The sequence below is a fragment of the Trichomycterus rosablanca genome, chromosome 5, assembly GCF_030014385.1.
Source record: "Trichomycterus rosablanca isolate fTriRos1 chromosome 5, fTriRos1.hap1, whole genome shotgun sequence".
Classification (NCBI taxonomy): domain Eukaryota; kingdom Metazoa; phylum Chordata; class Actinopteri; order Siluriformes; family Trichomycteridae; genus Trichomycterus; species Trichomycterus rosablanca.
Window position 1 is genome coordinate 30,349,403 of NC_085992.1, and position 26,835 is coordinate 30,376,237.

Consider the following 26,835-nt stretch of genomic DNA (forward strand, 5'->3'; position numbering starts at 1 on the left):
GAGGATGTTATTAAGGGTGAATTATGTACGATTATAAAGGTCTAATAAAGAGAGCCAGGTTGAGCCAAGTGGCTTTAAAATTAACATAGGTTCTGTTCTGTTTCAGCTCAAAAGTCTTACATTTACGGCATTTAGCAGACGCTTTTATCCAAAGCGACTTACAGTCTAAGAAACTGAGGGTTAAGGGCCTTGCTCAAGGGCCCAACAGTGGCAACCTGGCAGTGGTGAGGTTTGAACCAGCAACCTTCTACTTACTAGTTCAGTACCTTAACCGCGAGGCTACAACTGCACTTGAGTTGAGCTAGAGTCTTGAGCTAGAAAATCCACTCTCTTTGTTAATGATCGAGTGGCCCAGGTGGTACAGCGGGATATTCCGCTAGCACACCAGCACCGAAATTCTGAACACCCCGGTTCGAGTCTAGGCTCTGCTACCAGTCGGCTGGGCGCCATCTAGCGTGCACAATTGGCAGTGCCTGCAGCAGACACAAATTGGCCACCGTGTCTGCTGGGTTGGGGAAATGAACTGGACTAAGTAGGTGGGGACTTCAGATGCTGTGCAAGGACCCTGGTTAGCAGATAGAGGAGTCTGTGCAGAAGCACAGGCGTAAAGAAGGAGGTCCACTAGGACTGCCACGTGTCGGAGGGCACGTGAGCAGCAAATATACCTTCCTCGAATGCAATCAGGGTTCCACAGCAGTGGAAGACAAATTGACTATGCTACATCAGGAGAAAAAGGGAGAAAATGGATAAATAAATGTCTTGCCATTTTTGTCATCTGTGGTTAAAGGATCAGTCCTTTCACCTTCAGTGAAGAAAAAATTATACTGTCAGTGTTAGCTCAGCTGTTAAAGTGCTGGACTATTGGTTGGGTGACTGAGGGTTCAAGTCCCATCAACCAACTGCTGGTTTTAAGCCCTTTTGTGCCCTATGTTCATACTAGCAAGCAACAAAGCAACGGTCGATCATTACTTTTTTATCTACAAGAGGCAATTTAAGCGACAGCTAGAAGCATTAGAACGACTCGAGAAATTAAACTGAACACGCTTCTATTAAATGTTCTATTAAATTATTGTATCATGTAGCTTGCCCACAATGAGTTTAAACTGCTGTTACAAAATCCAGACTAGCTAAAATATGACAAATCATACCCAGTCATTGAATCAAATGTCATGGTTATTGGAAATATTTAAATCTGTCAGTGATGATTAATTCCTGAATAAAACAGAATATTTTAACCCTAATTTCAAAAGCCATTCTCATCAAACAGAGCTGCATACAGGCTACCAGAGGTTTGTGGCCATAGTGCTTATATAGACAAGATAAAGCAAATAAAGCATGATGAAGTAGCAGAGGTTTCAGGGATTTCATTATACATAAATGATCTTACACATTAGTTAACAAATCCTTGTTTGGGTGTGTAAGCTGACCAATCATAATAAGGATGTTTGATATGTTTTGCTCTTGATAATGTGCTGTATCAGGGCTAAGAAAAGTCACAAACATAGCCTGTTTTTCAAAAGGTGTGTGTGTATTGCTTATGCCTAGTTTACACTACACAATTTTTGCCCTGATTTTGCTCGCTGACTGGTCGCCGCTAGATGTGGCAGCTCGGTGGCAACTCTGCGTTTGATCGGGGATTGAAACTCGGCTCTCGATCACTATGTGTGAACTGTTCGATGACTCGATCTGAGCAGCTCTCTAATCACTCACAGACCAGATCTGGACCAGTCGCCGACTCAAAATCGTGTAGCGTGACAGGCGTTGCGAGCAGGTTGCACGTGGCAGCGAGTGCTATGTCAAACTACAGCCAATGAGAACGCAAGATACGGGGTGAGGGGAAACCCGGGGGAGGAGTTGTAAAAATGTGGGACAGGGGCATAATATAGTTTCTATCAGAATACATCGGCACACACACAAGCTTTACAGTATTTTGTGATTTTATCGTCCATGCCAAACCCTAATACCAACAATGCATTGTGAAAAATATTTATTAACCTCCAACTAGGTGTAGCCAAATCCACTCGAATTTTTCTACTTGCTTTTATGCTGCACATCAGCACACAAACAACTTTGATCGCTCCCCTACTGTTGACGTACATTTTTGGACATGGTATCACTAAACCCCTCGTTACTTCTCGCATGTGTTTTCGTGACAAAACGTAGTTTGGGAGACCAGACAGACTCGCCTGCGATTCCTCCTGGTGATGGATCGTGTAGTGAGTAATCCCTTATCGCCGATCAGTCGTTTAGTGTGAAATACACAACGACTTAAAAGACTTCCGACTGCAAGAGTTCCAGTCGTGTAGTGTGAACTGTACAGCGATCTGACGACTTGGAAATTCGTGTAGTGTGAACTTGGCATTACTGTTGTTGGAGTTCCACTCTGCACATGTTACATCCCTGGGCACAGCATTTTCAGGATGCACCTGACCTACAATGACCGCAACCATTATGGGGCAGTTAAATTCATTCATTCGTTCATTCATTTATTCATGTTTTTAAAATAAGCTCAAAAGTAAAGGGACAAGGGCGCTCAAATGGTGCAGAAATAAAACAAGCCAGCACACCAGAGGTGACATCTCGAATTGTTCGAGTCTCCCTACACGAACAACGATTGACCCGTTTGTAGGGTGGATCTCAGAGGGGATTCCTCATAACTGATGCAATTATGATCTCTGCTGGCTGCTGGATGGTGCCTGCACAGAGGTGAGGGAAAATAAGATCATTGCATGACTCTCCATGTGCGAAACTGAGCCCTCTCGTGCAAGTGAAAAGATACTGCACAGTGGAAGTCAGCAACAGAAGAGAGGAAGCAAAATGTTTGTTAATTTGTTAATTGTTAATTTGTTAATTGGATACCGCTAGTTTAGCGGTAAATGCAAAAAAAAGTAAAGGGACAAAAATTTTAACTGAACAAGATATACAAAATGCAAAATGTATATAAAAGTTGGTGACGCTGGTACCATGGGTGCTGCACAAAAATATCTGTCTAAGAACCTGAGTTCAATCCTTGCTTTTAGTCTGTATGTGAGTAGTTTTGTTTACCCCATGTCAACAGAGGTTTTCTCAGAGGTTGTGCTCTGGCTTTTCCTCAGCTTAGTTAGTGAACTGTCTATTTAAAATGCCCCCAGGTGTAAAGGAGTGATTAAATGTATAAATGTGTAACCCCACAATGGAATGAAGCTCAGTTCAGGTTGTAATGCTGTCTTGAGTTTACTGTTTCTGGATAATGCCGAGCCTACCACAACCCTAAGCTGGATAAAACAGTTACAAAGTATCTAAGTATGAATAAATGATATCAATGATATTTTAACATAAGTAGAAATACTTTATTTCACTCATTAGTTCCATCTCAAAAAGGAGAGAGAGTGTTCTGTCAGAAATTACTCAATGCTATAAAGTCATCAGACTGACTCACTAACGCACAGCTAGCCTATGGTTTCTGTAATCAACTCTGTAATTTCTCCCCACGTGTTAGCTGCTGATGATTCCATTCTTGAAGCTGATTAACAACCTTTCAAACACTTTCAGCCATCAAGCTAAAATAAATTGTGTGGAAGAGTTTAGGAAATGCCAGAATTTGACAGAACAAAGCACAAAAGCCTCTCTTAGATACTCATGTTCATATTTTAGTGCTGCATTACTGATTGTCCAGTCTCATCAGGTTTGGACTGACTTTAGACTTTTTGGTTATTTATTATTATTGGTTTTCTATTTTATTATTAAATAGCATTGTTAATACACTTTTAATTAGAGATGTACTATGTAGAGATGTAGTCTATAGCCAGAATGTATGGTAATATTTGCCATACTTTTTGTTTTCATTTACATAAAATAAGAAATGTGTTCTGTAGGTTTTGTTTCCTTACAACAAAAGGCATTTATTTATAAATGTTCCAAAAATGTTTCAAAAAAACTTTTTATTATTTTTATTGTGTACTTCTGTCAACTCATAATCATGAACAAAAACAGATAAATTAGTCATAAATTGGAATAGTCTATTTTCATTCACAATCTGTAGCTTTTTACCCACAGCCAGTTGTAAAATCTACAACACACTGCCTAATGCCAAGTTCACACTACACGACTTTCCAAGTCGTCAGGTCACTGTACAGTTCACACTACACAACTGGATCTCTTGTAATCAGGAGTCTCTTAGTCGGTGTGGCTTTCACACTACACAACTGATCGGCAATAGGGGGTTTCACACTACACGATCCATCACCAACTGGAATTGCAGGCGAGCTTCTTTGGTCTCCCAAACTAGGTTTTGTCATGAAAACAAACGTGAGAAGTGACGAAAGGTTTAACTATACCACATCCAAAAATGCACATCAACAAGTAGCGAGTGATCAAACTTTGTGCGCTGATGTGCAGTCTAAAAGCAAGGTAAAAATAAATGAATCAGAGTGGATTTGGCTACGTGAACAGCATGGATTGTTCTATAGTGAGTTGGAGGTTAATACATACTTTTGCAATGCAACGTTGGTGTTATGTTTTGTAGAAAACAATCAGGTCAGAAATACTGTAAAACTTGTGTGTGTGCCGATGTATTCTGATATAAACTATATTATGCCCCTGTCCCACCTTTTTACAACGCCTCCCCTGCATTTCACCTCACACCATATCTTGCGTTCTCATTAGCTGTTCGACATAGCACTCATTGCCAGTTGGGCAACTCATATCCAGATATTTGACATGCTAGATATATCTCTTCAGTCGAGCCGCTCGGCTCGAGTTGTTGGGTAGTTCACACATAGCGATTGAGAGCCGAGTTTCGATCGCCGAGCGAACACCGAGTTGCTCCCGAGCCGGCAAATCTAGCGCCAACCTGTCGCCGAGCGAAAATCAGGACATAAATCGTGTAGTGTGAACTAGGCATTAAGTACACTAATTAAGCACAACATTAGAACCACCCACTTAATAATGTCACAGGGTGGTGAGCATCTCATGACAAAGGCACTAGGTATACCCCTGCACCTGCACCAGTGTTAAAGAGCTGAACCCAATCACAGGAAGCTAAACAAGGCAGACCAATACTGTTGCTAGAAAGCCACATTAAAAAAGAGGGAAAAAATAACTGAATGACTACAAGAACTAAGAGTAATAAAACTTGGGAAATACAAAACTAAACCAAAGCAAAAAAAAAAAAAGAAAAGAAAAAGCAATAATGATGAAGGTAAAGAGCTTTTTAAAGTTCTCAGGGACAAAATTATAAAGCAACACTCAAATGGAAAAAGCTACAGAGCAAAAAACACTTTTAACATCTCAGTTAGTACAATTAGTTTAATAAATATTTCATAGACTACCCAGAAACTCCTCTGCTTAAAAAAAAACACAAAGCACATGTCTAAAATTAGCACACAAGCATTTAGACAAACCAGGACAATGATCAGATGAAACAAAAATAAAACTCCTGTAAAAAAAAAAGATTGCATGTATGGCCCCAAGAAACCCATACTAGAAACCAGACTGAAGAATAAAGATGGGAGCATTATAATATGGAGCTGTTTTTTTTGCAAATGGCAATAAACACCATTGGATCAGACATGCAAACAGGAAATATGCATGTACCTGGATATATTACATGAAAATTTATTCTCATCTGTCCAAAATTTAATTTTCTGACCCTAATCATGAAGCCAAAATATGTTAAGACTGAAAGAAGGTAAAGGTGTTTGCTCTCTGTGAATATTTCTATTCATATTTAGAAGTACAAACAAAATTTTGGGTGTAAAATGAAGGTAATTATTAGGCCTGGCACCGATCCAATACTCTGTATCGGTATTGATCTGATGTGGCCCAAATCACTGGATCAGATATCGGAAGGAAAAAAATGTGTAATCCAATCAGATACTGTTGCTTAATGTAAATAGCACTTAATGTACAAATAAGGCCATTGTTTGTGTGTAAAGCAAATAACACATGAAGATACGTTCCAACAGAGTGCCGTTTACAACTGCCGTAACAAGGTGCATCTTGATGACATCATTACCATGTGCCACTGATCTACAACTCATCTGCAACAGCAATTCAGAAATTAAATTAAAACACACTGATCTACTTAAACTTTTAGCATTTTGAACTGCCACATCTAAAAACACTGTTTAAACACAATATAAATCACTTTGTAAATGATAAATCGCTCACCTGAGATAAAGAAAACCTATCTTGTCCCAGCTTGGAGATCTCTCACATCCTCAACGATTAATCCATTAGTGTTATGAAATAAAACAAACTACACCATTTCCCGTTTAGCCACAGATGTCCTCTTCAAAATCAAGCAGGGTTTAATAATCTAAAAACATCACAGATCTTTAACGGAAAATCTCAACTCCAATTGTAGACACTTTGGACGACACGCCATAAAGCAAGATGTGTCACGTGAACGACAGCTCAAACGTAAATGAAACCAAAAATGCTGCTAAATTTTGTGTGTGTAAAAGTTAAAATAAAAACAGCAGTTTTGCATAAGTGTGATGTTGTAGGTTCTGTATTTATTCCTTTAGAATATTTGTTTCACAGTCTGAGCATTGTTATTTAGATAGCTAGTTTAACCATGGTGCATTGAGACATGTATTATTACTGCTTAGTTGTTTGAGAGGAGAAATGACAGTATCGGATTGTATCGGTATAGGCAGATACTCAATTTACAGTATCAGTATCGGACATAAAAAAGTGGTATCGAGCCAGCCCTAGTAATCATATAAGCACTGAAATAATATTAACTGTAAACAAAGTAGTTGAATACCTGCCATTGTGTACCATTTACTCACGATTTAGTGACCCCTGAATACGGGGGCAGCCAAAAAAAAAAGTTAAAAAAAAGGTGTGGAAGGAGCAGCCTGTCTAGAGCCCTTACATTTACTCAATTCAACACTTTTGTTGTAAATAGAATATTGACAATGATCCAGGACCAACATCAGAACCTCAAGGAAATAAACCCCAATGAAAGTGAATAGTTATGTTTAAAATCTAGTAGAAATGGTGTCAGAAGTTTGGAAGCTTTTGAGATAGGAGTAGAATAAAATTCCACTAGTATTATGGGAAATGAGCTAACAAGGACTTTATGATGGTATGAAAATGCAATTTTAAGCTTAACACTGCCATTGGGGAAAGCTTTATTTCAGCTTCAGCCCGTCTTCCTGAATTATCAACAGTAAAACCATAGCAACATGTCTGAGCTAGCCATGCTGATTCACCAGAGGCAGTATGCGTGGAGGAGTTGTAGCCTCCTACCATGTTCTGTGCGCCGCCTGCTACATTGTGCAACATTTTCACTTTCCTCCTGCTGCACTCTAGTCCTTGTCACTTCTGGCCCTTGTGACAGTAAATCAAACCCAAAATGGTATGACTATTAAACACAGACAATGTCCCTAAATACCACGACCCAAGTGATGACTGAGGAATCACTCTCCTCAGTTCTGCCTTCAGGCATTAAAGTGTGACTATAATCCATAATAGGTGGCATGGTGATGCAGCTAGGACTGTGGGTGCCACACGGCAAATGGAGCCCAAAGATCTGGGTTTGATCCTCACCTCAGATAGAACAGAAATAGAATGCCTTTATTTGTCATATATACATATACAGATGTACAGTACAATGAAATTCTTCCTTCGCATATCCCAGCTTGTTTGGAAGCTGGGGTCAGGGCGCAGGGTCAGCCATTGTACGGCACCCCTGGAGCAGAGAGGGTTAAGGGCCTTGCTCAAGGGCCCAACAGTGGAAGCATGGCAGAGCCGGGATTCAAACTCTCAATCTTTCGATTGATAGCCCAAAGCTCTACCCACAAAGCTACCACTGTCCCTGTAAGATCACTGCCTGTAAGGGGGTTTGCCATGTATCTCCCTATATCCCAGAGCACTCCAGTTTCTTCTCACTGTCCAAATCATGCAGAATGTCTAAACTGCCCCTAGGTAAGTGTGAGTACTCTCAGATGGACTGGCATCCTGTACAGGGTGTATTCCTGACATGTACGCAGAGTTTCTGAGTAGTGCCAGACACACAGTGACACTGACAGGTATTAAGTGGGTTGTCAGTTAACAGAATCCAGAATTGTTATGTTGAGTAATTTTATTCCACCTGACCACTGACAATTTCATTTTACCTGACAATCTAATTTTAGTCAAATATCTATCTATCTATCTATCTATCTATCTATCTATCTATCTATCTATCTATCTATCTATCTATCTATCTATCTAATACACATCTAGGGAAAATCCTTTTATTTTTCTTTCGAAAAGCTGGTCATACAGTGTGGCAAAATATAACAGAATGCAACCAGAGAGAAACAAAACAATGTCTCTTAGATTTACTGTACAAATCCAGTCTTTGAAATGAATGGTTTAAAAATAGTCCTTCAGATCGATTCAGTACTCTCCAAGATGTGCTGAATGCACTGATCTTCATGTACTTTGCTCCAGTGGAAATCCCAGTATTCACTGACCATAGCTGTCCATAGCTCTTAACTATAGCTGCCAGTTTTTAACATCATACTAACATAGGCCTTATTATAGAGTCCAGTATTACTACGCAGTTTATTTACGTAGTCTGATCCTGTTTTTTTCCAAACGCTGGTAATAAACAGAGATGCTAATAGAACTGTTTGGCCACGTTATCACCCCTGACTTAAAATACATTCATATGAGTTTTTTGGCAACAAACACTGAATGTGGCTTCGGTATAAAAAAAAAGACTACTGTATACTAAAAAGAACTTATTCCCCATTGTTGGGGGGGTCTGTGTTGTTGTGATGCTGTTTTGAATCCATGAAATACCAGGACACTTTAAATCAAAGTCTGTCTACCTCCACGAAGAATATTTAATGGGTCATTAATTGATTTTCCAGCAGGATAATGATCCAAATCAATGTCCAGATCCGGCTTACTGATCCAAAATCAAGTCTCTGCCATGCCCAACTCAGTCCCTTAAACCCTAAAGAAACCTGTAAGGTGAGCTAAAGAGAAAAGTGCACTAGAGAGGACCTAAGACCCTGGATGATCTGTACGGATTCTGTAAAGAGGAATGATCTTAAATTCCCTCTGTATCCTACAACCTTCTAAGATGTTATAGGAGAAGACCAAGAGTGTAACAAATCACCCTCTGCTACCAGTACGACTAGCAGTCACAGTTCTAGTAGGACTACGAACACAAAGAGCTGTAGCGCTCATCAGTGTTAAGCATCCACAGCTGACTTCGGCATTACTTAAGCAAAGCACAGAGATCAGTCAGGTGACCAAAAATAATTTGAAACAATCAGTGTTGTCAGCTTTTCAAGGGCTGAACGTGTTCGTTTATTGAAATACTTATTTCTCTTATGTCGGCGCACTCGGTTCATGAACCATATTAGTTATTTCGTTTTTATTTCTTAGCCTTTTCCACTCAGTTCTTGTACTGCCTAAGCTGCCACTTGGCTGCGTTGTAGCATGCTTGTTTTTGATGCTTCACAGTCTTGTATCAAATCCTGCATTGGGTACCTTTGTTTTCTTTTGAGTCACCCAGCTTGAGTGTCATTTCTTTTGGCTTTTTTTGTTTTGTTTCTGTTCAGTCATTGAACTTGGGTTTAGAATCAATTTGATGGTGAGTTGACACCCGTTACAGAATAACCTTAGTCAAACTATCCATTGAGAACAAGGGTATTACTCTGGGTCAGTATGATCATTTGCTCAAGCAAATCCTCGACCAGCAGCAAGTTCTGGTCCAGGTCTAGACTGTAGCACCAGTGTCTGACACCCTAGGGGAGTTACCTGCCCTAGAGAACCCCTCGCACCATCATGAGCCCTGTCTGTCTTCTCCAGAATGACATGATGGGGAACCAGGTCATTGTATGGAGTTCTTACTACAGTTCTTATTGTCATTTGAGCTCCAGGCATCACGCTTCCCCACTAAATGCTCAAAGCTGGCTCATATTTGTTGGCCGGTTCATCGCAGAGCTGAGACCTTTCACTGTGTAGTAGGGGACAAAGAGGCTACTCCATGGCTTCCTCACATTAGGCAAGGTTGCTGCTAAGTGGGTGAAGCTTTGGGATACCAATCAGAAAGTTGTGGATTCAAATCCTAGCTTTGCCAAGCAGCCACTGTTGGGTCCAACCTTCTCAGCTCCAGGGAAGCTGGACAATGTTTGACCCCAGCTTCCAAACAAACTGTGACATGCAGAAAAAGTATGTTTGTGTACTGTACACGTCTTTGTATATATAACATATATATGCAGCTCAAAGATGAATTGGCTTCCCATGTCCTCCTGCTCCCTTTAGAGTGTTTGATCGAATTGTCAATCTGATTGGACAACCGCCTCCAGAAGCACGAACAGAGCCATAAGGTTAAGGCCTCCTGGTGGGCCAGTCTGAAGCAGAATTTCCCCAGACAAGCAATCTTTTTCTCTCCGCCCTTACCTAATCCTCCAATGATGGGGCAAACAGGAGCCCAAGCAGCTGGGCAATGTCTGTTTTCATCCCTCCAACGGTATCCCCCAGCCCTGTTAGCAGGATGGGACATTCCCAAGCTGCCAGCACTTAAGCTTAATTGGCACTTAAGCCCTATTGGCAGGAAAGAGGGAGGAAGAGGGAAGAGGGGCTTGTGATGGAGCGCAAATCTGCCCCTAAAACCTCAGGTATTTTTTGAAGGCTACTCCTGCCTGGGGAAACCAACATAAAAAATAACCCTGCAGGCCTTAACTGATTCTGGAGCGGCAAGGAATTTCATTGATACCGCTCTGGCCAGGGCCCTGTGCCTGTTTATAATACTCCTTAAAGTTCATTCATTCATTAATTTTCTCATCCGCTTATCCAATTAGGGTCGCAGGGGGGTGCTGGAGCCTATCCCAGCTTTTCAATGGGCGCAAGGCACACAGTAACACCCTGGACGGAATGCCAGTCCATCACAGGGCAGACACACATACACATACACAAACATACACACACCCATTCACCTACAGGGCAATTCAGTGTCTCCAGTTAACCTGAATGCATGTTTTTGGACTGTGGGAGGAAACCGAAGCTCCCGGAGGAAACATATGCAGACACGGGGAGAACATGCAAACTCAGCACTGAAAGGACCCGGACCACCCCGCCTGGGGATCAAACACTTGCTCTGAGTGGACAGTGCTACCCACTAAGCCACCATGCCGCCCACCTTTAAAGTTTTATTACCCATTTCAAAGATTGATGGCCAAACCTTGGCATGCGGAGCAGTGACCCATCATACCTGTCCTAATATACATCTGGGTAATCCCGTTGAGAGAATCTCACTGCTCTTGTCACAAGCCTCAGATTTGACACTCATTTTGGGGCTTCCTTCATTATAATTCTGTTCAGTCATTGCACTTGGTTTCAGCCTATTTTCAAAAATGTGGAAAGACTGAGGTGGGTAAGATGGTTGTAAGGTAGAATGTTTCGTATATAGAAATATTTTTGGAGATATTTCATGTATGATCAATAACGGCTAGGCTACATTTACCCAAGCACTTATTCATAAAGAAAAATATAATCTATATGCAGATATTCAATCCAAGCTAAAATATTACTGTGGCTAAAAATTCACAAACTAAAAATAAAGAATCAAAAGAAACAGCAACCCGATACAGAGAACAAAGGATAAGAAATGGAATAGCGTAGTAATGAGAGCTGGATGCCAAGATATTTGACGGATTTACACCCCTGCCGTCTGCGACAAGCCAAGAGCACCCTAACAACATGTTTTTCCACACCCATGATGTATTTAAGGACATGTCTCTTATCACAAAAATGCGCCATTGTGCCTTCCCAGGACTTGGCATTCCGCACTCCCAATACATGTGTCACGCAAGGCCCAAACCTACGAGAACCCAGGGTGAGTTCCCAGGAACAACAAAATGTTGACATTCTGCATCAGCAAAGAACGAAGCAGACCGAGCAATCCGGCATCACAGCTTGAAGAGAAAACAGGTGTCCCAACTAATGTGCTGATAATAGAAAACCATTCCACCTGGAGCGCATCAGCACTCACATGTTACAGGTGACTTGAAATGAGAGATCACACAGTTCTGCCTCTGCCGTCCAGATTAGGCCACACAGTGGGTCAAGACGCATAACATGGGTAGACTGCCAAATATCCAAAAATGGTCTTATGGTTTCATGATATTCAAAAAAATGTCTGTTGAGGATAAAGCATTGTTGCTTAATGTAAGGTTTATGTCTGTAAAAAATATTAATATGGTTTTTATACTCATAAGTTGGCTCTTTGAGTCAGCTCTTCAAGGTAAGTGTCTAGAGTAGAAAAGCAGCAAATAACACACAATTTTATTAGCTACCTTGAACTCCAGGCTTTTGCATTAATAATGTAAGAGTAAAAACCGCCATTAAATGTCCAATTTACAAACAGATTAAATAATTAATGTATTAATCAGTGCACATGTTAACTGTAAATCTCAAAGGTTCATTATGTGATTTATTCATTCAATTTTTAACAACAAGTAGTAATTACAGATACACAAAACAAATGTCACCAGCTTTGGCTGGTTTGAAAATAATCTAATAGGTTGAGTTTGTAAATAAAATAACAAAATTAATAAATAAAAAAAAATAAAATGGGTTGTGTTAGTAATTTAAAATAAATAGATAAAAAATAAATTGGGTTGTGGTAGTAATTTAAGAACCATTTGGAGAATGAAATAGCTGACTGAGTCTAAGCTGAGTCAATTTATATAACTCATTTGAAAAGCAAGTCACTCTTAACTATGTCATATAAACACTTTGTCTTATTGGTTGGTTTGAAAAGGTCAGTGGCAAATTGGTTCAAAGTAAAACGTTTTTACTTGCACTTGCGCAGACACTGTCAGTTGTTTGTTGAGCTACTGACCAGGCAGTGCTTAAATCTGAACTTGAGACCTGGAATGTCTTTGGTGGGGGGGCTAGAGTATTAGTGTTGGTATTGATCTTTGGTTTGCTAAAAGACAAGGGTCTGAGGTGAGCTTCTAGTGAGTTTGGGTGCAGAATGTGCTGTGTGTGTGTGTGTTTGTGTGTGTGTGTGTGTGTGTGTGTGTGTGTGTGTGTGTGTTTGTGTGTCAAATAAACATGCACAAGTATTTGGTAATTCTGTGATATCTAGTGTTCCTAACACTCTGATAAAAAATGATTACTTAATATATAAAAAGCAAGTGAGATACACTATAGGGCCAAAAAGTTGGAACATTGGGTAAAATGCAGTAAAAAGAAGAATCTGTGATTTGTTAATTCTGTTGAATCTTTATTGATGTTACAAATGTAGTAGGAAAAAAGTTTCTAATGTTTTCAACAAACCCAGTAGTACAAAACTCCCTGCACATTAAACATGACACCAAAGAATTATGTAATCAAGCTGAAGTCTGGAAGGGCTGTTTCTTTGTGAACACAATCCTGAAACGATTATGCCTGTTCCAAACGAGTCTAGTATCGATTCTGGGTAAGGACTTGAGTACTGGCACAAAGTGTGAAAACAGCTTAATAAGGATGCCTGTCAGGGAATTAAAATGCTGATGCCGTATAAACATGCCACATTACTTGAATGGCACTGATTAGGCAGGCAGATGCATAGTCAGGAGCTAAAAACATGAATTATTTACTGGACATCTGGCTCAGTGTGGTGAAGGAACCTTTTTTTAAGTTAGCAACTGTTCTTTCTCTCATCTTAGGAAGTCCTGTCTGAGTTGCCTTTATTTAGCCGGAGCTGAATTCTGTGTGGTCATCACTTTAAACTGTCTGGGTTCTGGATGGAGTGACCCATTTAAGCTATGTATATAGGAAGCTCTCATACATACAGTGTATCACAAAAGTGAGTACACCCCTCACATTTCTGCAGATATTTAAGTATATCTTTTCATGGGACAACACTGACAAAATGACACTTTGACACAATGAAAAGTAGTCTGTGTGCAGCTTATATAACAGTGTAAATTTATTCTTCCCTCAAAATAACTCAATATACAGCCATTAATGTCTAAACCACCGGCAACAAAAGTGAGTACACCCCTTAGTGAAAGTTCCTGAAGTGTCAATATTTTGTGTGGCCACCATTATTTCCCAGAACTGCCTTAACTCTCCTGGGCATGGAGTTTACCAGAGCTTCACAGGTTGCCACTGGAATGCTTTTCCACTCCTCCATGACGACATCACGGAGCTGGCGGATATTCGAGACTTTGCGCTCCTCCACCTTCCACTTGAGGATGCCCCAAAGATGTTCTATTGGGTTTAGGTCTGGAGACATGCTTGGCCAGTCCATCACCTTTACCCTCAGACTCTTCAATAAAGCAGTGGTCGTCTTAGAGGTGTGTTTGGGGTCATTATCATGCTGGAACACTGCCCTGCGACCCAGTTTCCGGAGGGAGGGGATCATGCTCTGCTTCAGTATTTCACAGTACATATTGAAGTTCATGTGTCCCTCAATGAAATGTAACTCCCCAACACCTGCTGCACTCATGCAGCCCCAGACCATGGCATTCCCACCACCATGCTTGACTGTAGGCATGACACACTTATCTTTGTACTCCTCACCTGATTGCCGCCACACATGCTTGAGACCATCTGAACCAAACAAATTAATCTTGGTCTCATCAGACCATAGGACATGGTTCCAGTAATCCATGTCCTTTGTTGACATGTCTTCAGCAAACTGTTTGCGGGCTTTCTTGTGTAGAGACTTCAGAAGAGGCTTCCTTCTGGGATGACAGCCATGCAGACCAATTTAATGTAGTGTGCGGCGTATGGTCTGAGCACTGACAGGCTGACCCCCCACCTTTTCAATCTCTGCAGCAATGCTGACAGCACTCCTGCGCCTATCTTTCAAAGACAGCAGTTGGATGTGACGCTGAGCACGTGCACTCAGCTTCTTTGGACGACCAACGTGAGGTCTGTTCTGAGTGGACCCTGCTCTTTTAAAACGCTGGATGATCTTGGCCACTGTGCTGCAGCTCAGTTTCAGGGTGTTGGCAATCTTCTTTTAGCCTTGGCCATCTTCATGTAGCGCAACAATTCGCCTTTTAAGATCCTCAGAGAGTTCTTTGCCATGAGGTGCCATGTTGGAACTTTCAGTGACCAGCATGAGAGAGTGTGAGAGCTGTACTACTAAATTGAACACACCTGCTCCCTATGCACACCTGGGACCTAGTAACACTAACGAGTCACATGACATTTTGGAGGGAAGTGCTCAATTTGGACATTTAGGGGTGTAGTCTCTTAGGGGTGTACTCATTTTTGTTGCCGGTGGTTTAGACATTAATGGCTGTATATTGAGTTATTTTGAGGGAAGAATAAATTTACACTGTTATATAAGCTGCACACAGACTACTTTTCATTGTGTCAAAGTGTCATTTTGTCAGTGTTGTCCCATGAAAAGATATACTTAAATATCTGCAGAAATGTGAGGGGTGTACTCACTTTTGTGATACACTGTATATAACCAATTCAAGCTGAATTTCAAAGCAGTCCCAGTCAGCAGTTTTTGTTTATTAATGCGATTTAAAGGTTCCAGAGATCAGGAGCAGAACAGAAGAGAACCCACACAGCTTGAAATTGTGGAAGTATGCATTCTGTTAGGCTTCAGCTTGAACTGGTTCAGGTTCAGAAATGGCCTTTTTTTCTTTAAGTTTATGCATTTTCTCCCCCTTTTCTCTCTTTTAGCGCGTCCAATTGCCCGATTGTGTCATTCTCCTCTCCACCAATGACGATCCCTGCTCTGATTGAGGAGAACAAAGCTAACCCACGCCCCCCCCCCCCCCGACACGTGGGCAGAAGCCATATGCATTTTGTCACCTACACCAGACAAGTGCAATGCGGATCAGCACTGTGTACGGAGAGACACAGCCTTACAGCACTCTTTTAGCATCTCTGTGCAACCTACAATTATGACTGAATACAGTTTGAGCAATTGAGGGTTAAGGGTCTTGCTCAGGGGCCTACAGTGGCAACTTGGTGATGGGGGGGCTTGAACTGCCAACATTCTGATTACTAGTCCAGTACCTTAACTACTGAGCCACCACAACGTGTACATGTAAGAGAGAACTAAAACAAAACCACTTCCTGAATTTTTTCCTGTCCATTTTAAATTATGTACTAGTCTTGCTTAAGTATGCTAATATTAGGTTACATTTGGTTGGTTCATGATTTTCTTGAATGCAGGTTTAGTCTAAAGCCATAACATTTAATCAGACATGATCATCCTTTTGATCTTCATCTACCAAATATATATTACTAAATGAAATAACTTTACATGTTTCCTGTGTTGATAGTGCAGCTTCCAGTGTCTGATGCTCAATAGCTAATGGCTGTCCCCCAAACCCTCAATGCGCCTTTGTACACAGAAGAGCCGCAGTCATCGTCATTAGTGCTGATGGTGCAGCTGTGGCAAAACTAATGATTCTTTCACAAGCTCAGGAAGCAGCCGAAATGTCCTGAAGCATCTCTAATTCCTTTGAAAAGCATGTCCTCTAAAACGATGAACATAATGGAAATGAGGAAACTAAATTATAGCTATCACATGCACTGCACACCCTCATCCCAGTGACTTTACATTTTCATCAACTGTACGTTCTTCAAAGGTCAGAACTCTCAGGTAAGCTTATTGTTTTCAGTTTGGGATAAATAATTAAATGTGTACTTTATTATTACAAAGTAGTTACATTGATCTGTCAGTGTCATTGATAGAGGTTAACCATTTTTTGCTCAATGTCAGGGTTGATTTACCATTTCATTAATTCCTGTGGGGGCCACTGGTACCTCTGGTCAAGCTACATGCGCTAACATAATTTACAGTCACCTCCATTTTTAAAAATGTCATCAGAGAGAAATATAGCAAACAGTAGATTAGTATATAACTTGGGAAAAATTCACCCTGTACTCCTTTAAGTTTGAAGGTAACAAGAATATGCTTGCATGATTAATTAAAAAACATTTATTTATAATGAATAAATTGCAAATCAAACTATAAGGTAGCTATAGCTATATATGCTGTTTTTTATATTGACTTTTTCAATTTAAGCTGGGAATGGTTCATCATTTTCATTAACCATTTTATCCTGGTTAATGTCATGGCAGGTCTGGTTTCACCAAGAGACACCAAGCACAAAGCAGGAATACCATGTACAGGGTGCCAATCCAACAGACATGATTGGATATGTTTGGGAAAAGGGGGGCGCACACCCAAATATAGCCAATCATGTCTGTGTAGACACCTAGGCAATAGCACCGCTGAGACCCAAACCTGCATCTCAGCTTTGTTATGGCAAGCGTAATAGACCACTGTGCACCTGAGCACCTGCTAGGAATGTTGTGTATATAAATTCCGCATTTATAAAAAATTTCATTTGATGAATCTTCCAAAATACACAGAAAAACACAAAAGTACAGTGGTACCTTGTAGCTCAACTTCCCCTAAACTCAAAATCTTTGAAACTCAATGCCGTCTGTTGAGAAATATGTAGCCTAAAACTCAAGGTTTCCCTTAAACTCAATGTGTTCAGTTTGTTTTTAAAAAATTGATTTATTTAATTTCAAATTAACAATGAACAGTCGCTTTGTTCAGCCCTCGGCTTGAGCGGTGCAGTAATACATCATCAAAGTGTGAATATGAGACGAATCTGCATTTGTGTGGAATAACCTTCAGATTCAGCTCCACATGTATCTGTGTTTAGCTGGATTTTCCTCACTGTTTCACTTTTAAACTTGTGTTACAGCTCGGGGTGCTGAGAAATTGTAAGAATCAGCTTTTTTTTGAGAGTCTAAAACGTTTATCGTTAAAAAAAAAGCTTAAAGTGGTTTAATATAAACAGGAACACTAAACTTCTCTTAATTATTACTGCTCATAAGCTCTCTCCTCTAATAAAATTTCTTGCTTGTTGTTTTTATCTTGCTAGCTTTGTGCACCGTCACACTCCATAGGAAATAACGGCACAGCCAGCGCAAAAGCTATTTTGTCTCTTCTCATGTGAATGCGCCCTTACTGAACGGAATGCGGTATTCCAAGATCAAGCATCTCCATGATTAATAAGCATAAGGAAACAATAAAGAAGTAAAGCAAAAGTGCAAATTTTATTGTATTTATTTTTTTTATAAACTTTAATTGTATTTCAGTGTTTTTATATTATATGTGTTATTTTCAGTGTATAAGTGTCAAAAACAACCCAATTATTTTACATTAGCCTAAAATATATGCAGTTTCATGGGACCATGGAACGCATTAACAGGTTTCCCATACATCCTTATGGGCAAAAATACCTCAAAACTCGATGCCTTTAAAACTCAACGCCACTCCCAGAACCAATTGACGTTAATTGCAAGGTGCCACTGTAGTAACAAAATACTAACATGTATATAGTAAAGATGTTAGTATTGTAATAGATTCAACAAAAAATTGTGAAGAACCTGGCATGGAACCTTTTTATGAAGTGGAATGTTCTTCTGAGGACAAAACGTCCTAAAATAATAATAAGTAAAATTAGAAGTCTCAAGTAACTAAGTAAATGAGGCTTGATAAAGGCAACTTATAGTTCACGCTGAATTAAAAAAAAACATCTGCATAATGTTAGTTATTAAATGCTAGTAATTTGTTATTTGTTAATACCATTATTAAAGCTTTCTGGATTAGTTCTCAACTAATTATGAAAAATCTTGAACACAATGGTTAGCAGAGAAGTCAGCTAATGTTTAATTACAGCTAGTTTAATTGATGTTAGGTTTATAAAAATATTCTAACTGAGCTTTAAAGCTGGAATATGTAGAATTTGGAATGTACCGTACATAGATTTATGCACGTTTTAGTGTCACTAGTTTAGTGTTTAGTTGAGTTAGCATTGAAGCATTGCATGTTTAAATAACCCTTGTTTCTTATACTGGAGATGAATTGATGAAGCCCTTGATCTCTAATGAACAACATCTTTAATCTAAGGGGTGTCTTCGAAAAGTTTCTGCACTTTTATATTTTGGTTGGAAACAGTGAGGGTGGGAATAGTAGTAATTGGTCGTGTCTGAGAGACTGAGAGAGAGCTTATAGTTCAGATTTGGTACCATTCGATTTCCACCTTTTTGGCCACTCAAAGGAGCTTCAAGGGGAAGAAGATTTTCATGTGATGATGATGTGAAAGCAGTGGTGCATCAGTGGCGACGTGCTCAAGCAAAAACATTTTTTGCTGATGGCATTAAAAAGTTGGTACGATGCTGGGGAAATAGCATCAGAAGGTGACTATTTAGAAAAGTGATGTCATTTGTTTTTGAAATTCTTAATATACAGTATATATATATATATATCCTTTTTGAAGAACCCTCATATTTTACTATTCAGCTTTTATTTGGGCTCTGGTAATAATATTGACTATGCATCAAAACAGTTGATAAGGTGATTCTGACAAGCTATTCATTCATATGCATTAATATGTTTCAGCTGTCTGCCTAGCTGCATACATTGGTGGTATACCACTGTCTAAATGTATTTATTTTATTTATTATTCATTATAATGTCATGAGTCGAATGCTATTTCAAGTAGCATTTAATTGATAGAATAAGCTAATATGCTAAGCTATGCTAATTCCTAAACATGAAATACTAATCCTTATGCTAAGCTAGGTGCTAAATGCTAAACAAAAAAAGAATGACACCCTAATCCCTATGCTAAGCTATACTGATTCCTAAATACTAACATTCTAAACTAAACCTAACAAAACCATGGACAATGGAACTACACAAGACGGCAGAAGGACGCTAGAAAATAATAAATGAAACTAGGCACTAGGGAACAAGGAAAACTAGGAAAACCAGGAACAAGAAGAGCTAAGCACACAAACAATAATATGTAAACAATAATATGTAAACAATAATATGTAAAGAGGTCAGAATAAACATGAGGAATTATAAATGCCAGACAAGGAGAAACAGGACAAAAAACCTAACCAGGGTCACATGGAGTGAGTGTGCAGTGCAATCAAAAACTTGAGCAAGCCACATGAGAGACTGTGACTGTTTTATATTTCTATCACTGAGTATTAAAAGAACGTTTGGGAAAGACTTAGTGGTATTTAGGGATTTTACTATCTACAGTCCATAACATTATTAATATATCTGAACAAGGACAAGGAAATAGCTATCAAGGGCCAGTGATAGCTCAGTGGTTAAGGTACTGGACTAGTAAACAGAAGGTTGCCGGTTCAAGCCCCGCCACCACCAAATTGCCACTGTTGGGTCCCTGAGCAAGGCCCTTAACCCTCAATTGCTCATTGTGTTCCGCTCACTGTGTAAGTCACTTTGGATAAAAGCGTCTGCTAAATGCTGAAAATGTAATGTAAATGAACAATACAAAAAACCCACTTAACAAATAGGGTAAGACCAAAAACGACCATAACATGCTCATAACCATACCATGTTATAACATGCTTTAGCTGTGAATATAATAACACAGTCTGGAAAATAAATCCCTTGTTAGTAAATACAGTTCATCACTGCATCTAAAACAGCAAGTTAAGCTTCCACATCAACAACATCCAGACCACATCCAACTTCTGTGAGCTCTAGTTACTAAGAGATGGGCTGCCAAAAAGTAAAACCTGGTGCTGTTTTTTAAAATATTTTGGATAATAAATGTTGTATTCACCAAGCCAAAGAAGGATAAGATCACTGTTAGCAATGTAAATTTGCCAGCATATGTGATGGTATTAAGGTGTTTTTGTACCATCCTCATGGGTGATTTAAACATTTGTTAATGCTAGGGGGGGGAATAAATTTGCATTTAGGAGCAACATTACTGCTTTTTTCAGCAAAACAAGGCCAGGCCACATTCTGAACATGTTACAACAGATGCTTTGAAGTAAGTGTAGGTGCTACATTGGCATGCCTGCAGCCCAGACATATCTTAGTAAGTAAGTAAGTAAGTAAGTAAGTAAGTAAGGTTTATTTATATAGCGCTTTTCTAGGACCAAGCCACAAAGTGCTTTACAATGCAGTAAGATATAATAAAATAAAAACACAAAAATGTATACTCATAAAAGCTACACAGTGACAAAAAAACATTAATACAATAGCACAAATAATTATAAATGCACTTTAACTACACATATACATACACATATACATACACAAACATACACATACACTTTTACAAAGAACTTCAGCCCCATTGCTTAGGATCACTACTCTGAAATGCTAATGAATACAAATCTGTCTTAAGACATTTCTTGAAGGTCAATGTAGACTGAGTCTGATATCTTGTACGGAAAATGTGTGCTGCATTATGAAGTGTGATATACAATGACAGCTGAGCAGCTAGTGTTAGATTAAGGAAAAAATTCCACTTTTACAACAATTGGTGCTTTTAGGTTCCCTGATGACAGAAGTTTAATAATAGTTGATGTAACACAGGGGGAAAACATGCCCCTACCTTTTTATTGAATACAGGGCAAAACAATTTGTTAATCCCTGCTGTTTAATGTTATTTAGACATCTCCATGTTTCAAATGTAATTTGTTATAAACATTGACACATTTAACCTTTCTTAACAAGACTTTTTAGGAAAAATGTTAAAAGGAAATGGGTAAGTGTGTTGCCCTGGGTTAGACTGGTGCTCTATCAAGAGTTTATTTCTCGTACCCGGTCTTTCTGAGTGGCCTTAGACCCAAAATGCCAATAAAATTTGTTAAAATGAAAGCATGAAGGAATGCTTCCATATTAGCAGCTTAGATATACAGCTTGTACGGTGATTGCCATAGCCCACTGTGTGTCCTGATAAACTGGGTTTAAGCCTTGCTATGGGTCACTGTCTGTGAGGTATTTAGCATTTTTTGCCTTTTTTACACCTTCTAAAAACATGCCAGTGTGTTTCTAAATTTCCCCTTGGTGTGAAAGAGGGTGCAGATGTGTGTGTTGCACTGAGATGGATTAATACATGGATTAAGACATACACTGTGGGTGTGTTCAAAAAACCTAGGGAGCTCTCTACATAGTCAGCATTTTACATCATCAAATGTGCACTCCTGAGAAGGAGGCTGTTCGAAATCCTAGATGCCTTAAAATTTTGTCTACTAAGGTATCTTAAAACTTCAATGTTATTTTGACTCAAGAACGAGTGAGCATCCGATGCTGCTTTAGCAGCCAAGGCAATCCCAGCATTCACTGCGACACAACTTTTCTGACAGAAAAATAAAAAACATGGCAGACGGTGCGGAGAATTTCAATTGTAAATCAATTATTATTGATTTTTAATTTGTATAAACTTGTACAAGTGTATTTATTTGCAAGTTTGGGCTTGTCAGGGACAGTTTAACCGTTTTCGGTACACGGAGGGAGATGTTATTTGACATGCTTGAGCGTTGTGTCACCTCATCCCATCGGTTTGAATGGCATGATGCTAACTGTGTTAGCTTAGTAAGCGAAGCCTGATATTATCGCTGTCTACGTAGTGCATTCGAATAACCTGCCTTATAAGTTGATGACTTATTAGAATCCTCTCTACTGAGGCAGCTGCCTATGTAGACAGTAAGACAGCAAGGCAGCTCCCTAGGTTTTCGAACACAACCTGTATATCATATACATAGCTATAAAAACATAAGAAGAGATGCCATTTCCAATTTGTGCAGAATGTTAATTGTGTGCGTGCATTACAGTGAAAGGTGATAACAGCTTTTGGATCATAGTGCCAGTGGCGGTTCTAGACCATGTGAGGTGGGGGGGGCCAGGCAGGGGCCAGAGGCTATGTTAGAGGGGCCAATTACTTTCTGCCCAAATGTGCATTGTGGGCATTAAGAGGAAACAGTCGATATTCAATAGAATTCAACATTTTATTTATGCAGTTTTCAGTCTACATTTTCTTAAATTGATGTAAACAGATCAACAAAGAATCACCATTTAAAGCATTTGCTCTGCTTAAAGCTAAGTGGTTAAGGTACTGGACTAGTAAACAGAAGTTTGCCGGTTCAAGCCCCGCCACCACTAAGTTGCCACTGTTGGGTCCCTGAGCAAGGCCCTTAACCCTCACATTGCTTCACAATCAAGTTTTAAATTGTTCTGTAATCAGCACAGAAAAGTCCTGGATTTTGAGTGCAACACTGTCCAAAATCTGGCAACCTCTTAAGCATTTTAAGCCAGAACACCCTTGATTGACCAGTTTACTGTTTAAATAATACACTTTCTCAACAAATATTTAATCAATATATAATAAATCAGCTACCAATAATATAAAAATCAAATATATTAGTTTAAATAAAACAAACAAAAAAATATAAATAAGGAGTAAGAACTTAAGATTATAATCGCACTAGTTTGGTCATGGTATACTTTCGATCGTTGTTAAAATACAAAGTAAAAGAACAGCAGCGTGACATGACTCAGATTGTTCTGCAAAGTCGTTTTAAACCAGTGCTGCGTATTGCTGAAGCTTGGCGCATGTGCAGTGTGCATGCAGTGTGTGCAGAATGAGGTGGTGATTGTGTTGGATTTCCATCAGCTGGGTGAATGAATGACATGCCTGTGGGAGCCGTCAGAGCTAAACGAGCGTGAAATCACATGAAGCGCAACTGCGAGCCAAGCCAATGTAACCGGCTCCACTTCTCCAAGTGTTGCGCTCCAAGGTCTTCAGAACACAAATTCGAGTTATTTCAGTGTGACGTTTTAAAATAAACTAGATGGAAAATGAAATCCTGAAAGATCACACAGGCCTAAAATTTCAGTCAGTAGAGTATAAAGACTGATGAAGATTGATCTGAGCAACTCTGTTCACTCGGGCTCGTTTATATGTGCTCATGTCGCTCTTCACTGCTTTAGTTAAGGCTGAAATATATAAAACTTAACGGTGTAACTACACGCATAATTGCAACATTAAGTAAATACTACAGAACAATACTGAAACACCACTTTACATGTATTAAAACCATAAAAAAGATTTTATAAGTAAGGACCAGAACAAAAACTGTAAAGCGTTACTTAGCTAAATTTAAATTATTAAGTTGCTTAAGTATCATAAACGTAGCATAAACGTATGTTCTTTAATTACTTTTCAAGAACTATATTTTTAAAGCTGACACACTATTTAAAATAAGTCTTCTAAGACCACGTTTCAAGCACCGAATTCGGTTCTTTTCGCATATATATAAGAGAATCATATGGTTGGGAATCGATTCACCAACTACAAGCATTTAGAATTGACTAAAATTCAAAGCTTTGGAGTCGATTACTTAGAACATCGCGCACAAACAGTAATACAGTATGCGTTACAAAAGGAATGAATAAGCAAGTAAATAAGTAATTAACATGCGATTAAGTTAATAAGTTTGGCTTGTATTCACCAGTTAAAGCGGTCAGTTCTGTTACAGACTCGTTCATAGTGTTGTGTAATAATATGTCTGGTAGTAATACAGTGTTATACTGTAGTTAGTTAATGTGTTAAGAGTTTTGTACTTTTTGTCACTCAAACTTAAGCCAGCTTAAACAATACACCTGTTTTAAAATACAATACAATCCTAATAAATACATTAATTAATTAAATGTATAAATGTAAATGTGTATTATGTTACTATTTGCACTTTATATTTTTTTCATATTTTTTATTCATTCCTATAAATATTTACAAATATAAACAATATGAACAAAATATTTTAACTTAGTTGTATTTATTGTTATTTTTTGTAATTTTAAAACAATGTTTTTAACATTACTCGAGCAAGGAATTTCTGTACTTTCACAACAGTGTTGTGTAATGATATGTCTGGTAGTATAACAGTGTTATACTGAAGTTAGTTATTGTTAAAAGTTATGTAATTTTTTTGTCATTCTCATACTTAAACCAGCTTAAACAATACACCTGTTCTAAAATACTATAATAATAAATCATTAATAAATTAAATATATAAATGAAATGTGTATTATGTTACTATTTGCACTTTTTATTTGCATGTATTCATTTCTTTTTTTTTTTATTCAGGCCTATAAATATGTACAAACATAAACAATATAAAAGTTTTAACTTAGTTGTACTTATTGTTATTTTTATCATTTTAAAACAATGTTTTTTTTAACTTGACAGAGCAAGGAATTGCTGTACTTTCACCACATCTGTATTTCAAAAACCAACGACCATGAATGACCATGATAAACATGAAACCCAAGGTCCTGCTTTGTAATGCATTTTTTAAAGTTTTCTGGCCCAGAAAAAGTTTTTGATAATAAATAAGCTAATAAAATAACACTCATTTGTTCTATCAGATCTCTAAAAGACTTTCTATATTACTCTCACAAAGCAACACTCTCATATAAAACAATGCAAAGGCAAATATCAAACCAAAACACATAATAACTTATTATAACTATTTATTATTTCTGTAATAAAACATCTCAACGCATACTAACATTATCTGCGTTCCCTCTAGTTCATGACTCAGGCATTAAGACTGAATTGAAGTTTCCAGCCACCAGCCAGCGTTTAAGAACACAACCCGTCCTTAAAAATAAAACCTATTTCTAATTCATTTGAGCAAAACGTACACACAACATCTTTGCTACGATCGTTCAAGTTTTTCAAGTGACACCAGAAATGCAGCCTTAAAAAAGCTGGCGCACCGCACAGTGCGCACACCTGCCAGTCATCCCAGCAAATTACCATCAGACAAGCCAAAACACCGCATCCAAAATAAGTGCAATAAATCTATTTTAATAAAGGACTTACCGCTGGTGGCTGTGATGAGCCCAGCGAAAACGAGCCAGAGCCAGACTTGCTCGGATTTGCCCATGGCGGCGTGGTCCTCCGTTAATTCCGTGTTAATGCCGAGTTCTTGACGCCGATCACGGACGAGTATAGACATCCAGCTCGGGCAGGAGGAAGACGAGGCGCCGCTGAAGCGCTCATATCAGCATCGGCGGACGAACGGCGGTGCGCAGCGCGGACACACACGCGCGCACACAGCGGAGAACATAGCGAGCATCAGTCAGTCAGTCAGTCCGAAGCGCCCGCCAGCTCGATGCGACCAGCACACGCATTCACAGTCACATTCACATTCACACATACGCTCATACACACGCACTGAGCCAGACGCGGAGTGAGAGAGCGAGAGAGAGTGAGAGAGAGAAGGAGAGAGAGAGAGAGAGAGAGAGAGAGCGGCGCATGGATGTTGGACTCATCACACGCAGCCCCGCTGATCCGTTCTGAGTTTAATAACACCCACTGAAATACAAATGCGCACTGTGATCTGATTAAAATAGAACTCGAAAAAGGAACAGGGGCGACACTGTGGATGGGTAGAGAGGGTGCCGCACAGTTCCAGGCTCCTGTGGACCTGTCTTCAAATCTCTACATGTTTTTGGGTGGTGGGAGAAAACTTGGGTGTTTGGAGGAAATCCATATGGACAAAGAGAGAATATACCAAACTCCTAAGAGCGCAACCAAGGGTGAGGTCTATATCCAGATCACTAGGACCACTGCGTCACTCAGGTTATGTGTTTATGTCTTTAAATCTCTCATCCGGCCACAGTCTGTATGGAGTTTGGTATGTTCTCCATTGATGTTTGGTATGTTCTCTGTATCCTACAGTTTTATCACTCCTCACATCTCCAGTGCATGTCGGTAGATGGATTATATCTTTTTCTTTATCTTTATATTTCCCCTAGCTGTGAGCGACAGTGAGATGGCCTAAGATGGATTAGAAACATATTTTGCTGTGAGCAACAGTCTGACGTCACTCAGGTTGTGTTTATTATAACTATACTTGTTTTACCTGTCTTTAAATCTTTCATCCGGCCACCGTCTGTATGGAGTTTGGTATGTTCTAAAATGTGTATGTGGCCTAAAATGGATTAGAAACATATTTAGTTCGATTCTCGCCTCTGGGTACCGCCAGCATAGAGTTTGGAATGCT

At 39.2% G+C, this 26,835-nt stretch overlaps 1 protein-coding gene across 1 annotated transcript in view; it reads right to left on the reverse strand.

Annotated features, from left to right (window-relative positions):
* The window catches only part of LOC134315046 (CUB and sushi domain-containing protein 1-like), a 739,302-nt gene extending 713,347 nt beyond the window's left edge, over nt 1–25,955 (reverse strand). The window contains exon 1 of the mRNA XM_062995960.1: nt 25,650–25,955. Within this exon, the coding sequence (XP_062852030.1) occupies nt 25,650–25,785 (136 nt within the window). The 5' untranslated portion in view covers nt 25,786–25,955. The remainder of the gene's footprint in view (nt 1–25,649) is intronic.
* Between the last annotated feature and the right edge of the window lie 880 nt (nt 25,956–26,835).